Genomic DNA, 4,849 nt, shown 5'->3' on the forward strand with positions numbered 1-4,849 from the left:
TTTGTGGAATGGAGTTTGTGTTAGGACAAAGTCTGTGTTTAATGCACGCACTAAAAGCTGGGGCTAGCGCCCCTCAAAAATTGTGAATAATAAATAATTAGTGGATTATGGTAAATTCAGGCGTTGAAAGTTGCGCTACCATACTGTAGAATTTTTCATGGTTTCCGATGTTGAAAATAGCCTAAAAAACGAGGTCATCCTATAATCGGTGATTAGACATTTTGACATTACACATCCGGGCCACGAGATGGCACCAGTACCGCTGAAACCAGTGTAATGAATATGAAACAGTTACAGCTCGGCTGTGATATGAAGTTATGAACGATGTGGTACAAGCTGTCCCAAGTTAACCAAACGAGGAGAAGTTATATGCCTTCTTTATTCAACTCGTCTGTTATTATGCTATTATGCTTATTATTCCTTTTCCAGCATAGTCACCTGCAGGCTGCCGTGTACTGGTGTACTAGCCTCGGAAACCAGAATCTGGTGTACAAGCAGCATTCTGCATTACTGTGCTTAACTGACCAGCCAACTGGCAACCCCCACAGAGAATCTAGGTTGTATTGTCAAGAGGAAGTTGTGAGACATAAGACTGAATATAAATTAATTTATGGCTGTTATCAAAGCAAACCTGGGCTTCCATAACACCCTCAACATTGCCACAGGCTGAACACCTGTCCTGTGATGACCATATTATGGGACAGTCCTGTTCTGTTGGTGCCTTCTATGTAGTACAGCACGTTGGTCAATTGTTGTAGCAAACATGTGCTATATAAATAAAGCTGATTGTCAGCAGTAGTATTTTGAAATCAATTATTTGACAGGGCCAGTACAAAGACCACTTTAATGATATTTAAAAAGGACTCAAGCCGCAGCAATACAGCCACGTAGACCTTTGAAGTTGTACCTAGCTATAGACAGCAACAGTTTTGCTCTGAAAGCCTTTACTTACTGTAATCGAGGCTCTGGTCAGAGTCCCAATCTGGTTGGAATATGGAGCCGAGAGTTCGTCCTCTGTAAGCGAGGGGTGGAATACGATCTCTTGAAGTAGGCCATTGATCTAATAGTTATCTGGTAGTTATCCCTAAAGTATAGTATTATCACCAAAATCAAAGCTTAGCTCACCCTTGCCTACCAGGCTCTCTCCCTTTATAGTCTAGCGATGTCGCCTCTGACATCACTGCTGTGACGTCAGAGTGACATCTCACATCCTTCGTAACACTTACCTTCAATAAAATGGTAGCTGGCAGCTGCCAGTTATACCCTCTCATACTGCTCTTTGTCATGCAGTATCTCGTTGCTGTCAGGAACTTGGGGGAAAAAAACCCTTGTGTCCATATACATTTCATAAATTAATACCCTAATTCAATGGTTTTCATTCAAGTGGTCCAGGACCTCCTTGAGGGGATTCGAGGTGGTCCCCAGCTAAATGGAGAGTTGCAACCAAATAGATTATTGTTAAACATCTGCATAACTTAATTTACAAGAAGTCTACACAATTAGATAATGTGGAATAATTGTTGATTGTTTGCCTGTTCTCTGTTCTGACCATCAAATGGTGGTGCATGGCTCAAATGTCGAATAAATAATGGATCTTTGATACCAAAAAAAATAGGTTAAAAATCACTGCCCTACTTGATAATTCTATTTATAGCATCACACAAGGGAATCAAAAGTAGCAGATTGTTTTTGTAGATCTGCTACTTTTTTCATTTTTGAGCAGCGGCAGCGCCAGCCCCTCCTATACACAGGTTTAATGTTTGTTTTGTAAACACATTGACAATGAAGGGAAAATGTACTTCATAATGTATCATTTGTCATATTGTCTCTTTATTGTTAATGGCGTTTAATGTTTGTGTCTGCACCGTTTTTTTTACATCACCATCACCTAATCAACATGAGTTAGATGTTAATATATTAGCTCCCCTCACTTCACACTGGTGTGATTTTTTTATTTGATTTGATACATGCAGGTTTACAGCAATGATTTAAAAGAAATCATTGAATTAATTTTGTTCAAACAGGAAGCCATTATATGAAGTTCATTATTACACGTAATTTAGCATCTCCATGAACTCTTCAATTTCCCTTGGGCTGTACTCAAATGATCTGGATTATAATGAACTACTTATACACAATGTTAATTCAACCAAGAGCTTTTTATTAAACAAATGCTTACCCGTCACAAGTATTTTATAATATTAAAACTCACTCAGTTCATGGAACAATATCACGTCAAATGCAGTCTGATTTTATGAAATATTTCAAATTGTACCGAGTCATTCGAAGCTGGGGCGTAGAGTGGTAGGTCGTCTTGGTGTGGAATGGAGAGGTTCTCGGTTAGATTCCCCGCTCCTTCTGGCTGCATGCATGTCAAGCCATGTGTCCTTAGTCCTTGGTGTACATTTAAAGCGCTTGTGGAGAAAGGCACTATATTTATATGCACCACTTTTACGAGAGACAACCGACAACTTCATACGTTTTAGGGGTGTAAAAGGAGTAGGTGACAATATTTGTTTAGTGTTAAGAGTACACTAAAAATTGTTAACACAATGCTGTAACACCTTCAACTGTACATACTTTCCCCCCATTTCTTAAATTGTTTATTATGCTTTGGCAACGTAAATGTTTTGTTTTTTCCTCTCATGCCAATAAAGCTCCTTTGAATTTAATTGAATACCAGTTGATCCATTTTGTTCCACCGCATGGTCGCATGGTCTCTCTCTCCGCCTTTTGCACCTGAACAGCCACAGCCAGGCCGCCGGGTCCCTGTTTAGAGAGTGGAACCTGGAAAAGGGCTCAGACAACAGTGACTGTGGCAACAGGAACAGAACTGAAACCTTTTACTATGCAACGCAGCCAGTAGAACACAACCGATACCTGCCCCCATCTGCCCGCTGGCCAAACAGGGTTTTTACCTGGAGTACACAAAGTGGCCGCCAGGAGGATGAGAGGTGCGTTTGTGGCCTCCTTTTGCTCTGGGCAGGCCGAGGCTGCGAGCAGGAGCAGCGCTGCCAAGCGGGACGGCAACGGAGCGGTCGGTGCGTCGCTTTGCTGTGAGACAAAGAAAGCCCAACCATGAATGCAACGCAGCCAGTAGAACACAACCAACCGATACCTGCCCCCATCTGCCCGCTGGCCAAACGGGGTTTTTTACCTGGAGTACACAAAGTGGCCGCCAGGAGGATGAGAGAGGTGCGTTTGTGGCCTCCTTTTGCTCTGGGCAGGCCGAGGCTGCGAGCAGGAGCAGCGCCGCCTAGCGGGACGGCAACGGAGCGGTCGGTGCGTCGCTTTGCTGTGAGACAAAGAAAGCCCAACCATGAATCATGCGACATGACCTTTAACCATTTGCGACCAGGGCTAACACAATAATATAGTTTTACATTAACGTAGGCTATAGGTTATTTAAAACAAAAACAAAACTCAAAACTAAATAAAAAATAACCCAAGTTATTCACACACTGAATCAAACAGTAGGCTATTTACAAAAATAACCCAAGCGGCATTTACCACTTAACCAAACAGTTTATATCATTCACACATAATCAAACAGTATTTACAAGTTATTCACACCTTGTCTTTCTTTCAGACCAGGGTCAGACCCGTTTTTGAGGGTGGGTTAGACCAGTTTCTCTAGTCCACGCATGTAGAGACCGCTTCGGGCCTGCTGCAGTGCCGGGGTCCGGTTTCAGGAGCAGCTGTACGCGCCGCACAGCGCGAGTTCCGCCTCAAAGCTCCTCTGCTGAAAGGCAAGACATGTTTCATAATCAGCCGCGTTGTCCAACGACACATACACACTGCTGGGGGACAGGTGACCCTCGCCATAGAGACCTGGAGACAGAGACGCCGTAGTAGTAGTAGAACCGGGCTGGAAGTTGAACTGGTCGTCGAACTGGTCGTCGGCCACGTCGGCCATCAGATACTGGGTGGTGTTTGCGGGCGCCATGGCGGATGGCACTCGCGGCGGACTGTGCGTAAAACGCGTAAAATCCTCCTGGTGGTGGCGCGTGAAGGCGACATTTTCCACTTCGACGAGGCACATCATAACCTGCCGTCTCTTCTGTTGTTTGCGGACGGTGGCTTTTTTAGAGGAACGGAGGGCTTTGCTCCGGGCGGTGGTGGCTCTCAGGCCCCTCTTCGCCGAGGCTTCCTCCTCGTCGACGGGGTTCTTCGATCTCATTCTCAAACCGGCGGCGGACACGCACTTGGCTGCTCTTCTACTGCGCACACAACAGTTCAGTTTCACGTTCTTCTTGTCGTCCATGGTCATATCAAAACACATAGTCAGTAATTCCTGTCCGGAATAAATATTGAGAGGAAGTAGAACAAATGAAACAAAAAAAATGATGACTCACGCTGGCTTCCAATAGGATTGAAGTTAAGAAAAAATAAACAAAACTAAAAACACCAATAAAAAAATAGGTGTAGGCTATATGTATTCCTACTTCAGTTTGTAAATTGACTTATTTAAGACGAGGGTGTAGCGCGTGTAAAATGAGCTGCTTCCCTCTCAGGTCCCGAACTTGTTATAACGAAGTAACGAACGTCTGAGGCACGTCAAGTTTTATCAACGATGACTCATGAATGGAGTCTCTCTCTGTCTGCGTCCGGGTGAGAGGGCGGGGTGCAGGGTGCTACTCTGCTGTCCCTAGCGGCGAGGAGTGTGTGTGTGTGGTACATGGTAAATGGTGCATTTATATAGCGCCTTTATCCAAGGCGCTTTACATAGATTGTGCATTACATTCACCCATTCACACACACAGTCATACACCGATTGCAGCGGAAGCCATGCAAGGTACCAACCAGCACATCGGGAGCAATTTGGGGTTCAGTGTCTTGCCCAAGGACA

At 44.3% G+C, this 4,849-nt stretch overlaps 1 protein-coding gene across 3 annotated transcripts; it reads right to left on the reverse strand.

The window, feature by feature from the left end:
* Window positions 1-2,142: 2,142 nt before the first annotated feature.
* Window positions 2,143-4,527, reverse strand: LOC306916096 (uncharacterized protein). 3 transcript variants are annotated; one of them, XM_079493834.1, is made up of 3 exons: window positions 3,574-4,527; window positions 3,158-3,295; window positions 2,143-3,054 (listed from the first exon to the last, which is right to left on the reverse strand). In XM_079493834.1, the coding sequence occupies exon 1, from the start codon at window positions 4,280-4,282 to the stop codon at window positions 3,689-3,691; it is 594 nt and encodes a 197-aa protein (XP_079349960.1). In that variant the 5' UTR covers window positions 4,283-4,527; the 3' UTR covers window positions 2,143-3,054; window positions 3,158-3,295; window positions 3,574-3,688. The 3 variants fall into 3 exon arrangements, with proteins under 3 accessions (XP_079349960.1, XP_079349962.1, XP_079349961.1); XM_079493836.1 differs by lacking the exon at window positions 2,143-3,054 and having other exon boundaries at window positions 3,084-3,295; window positions 3,574-3,739; window positions 3,832-4,527; XM_079493835.1 differs by lacking the exon at window positions 2,143-3,054 and having other exon boundaries at window positions 3,084-3,295; window positions 3,574-3,742; window positions 3,832-4,527.
* Window positions 4,528-4,849: the final 322 nt, after the last annotated feature.

Source organism: Electrona antarctica, assembly GCF_951216825.1.
Source record: "Electrona antarctica genome assembly, chromosome: 23".
NCBI classification, from domain to species: domain Eukaryota; kingdom Metazoa; phylum Chordata; class Actinopteri; order Myctophiformes; family Myctophidae; genus Electrona; species Electrona antarctica.

Coding starts and splice junctions, on each gene's coding strand:
- LOC306916096 (XM_079493834.1), bottom strand. CDS start 4,282: ATGTGTTTTGATATGACCATGGACGACAAGAAGAACGTGAAACTGAAC.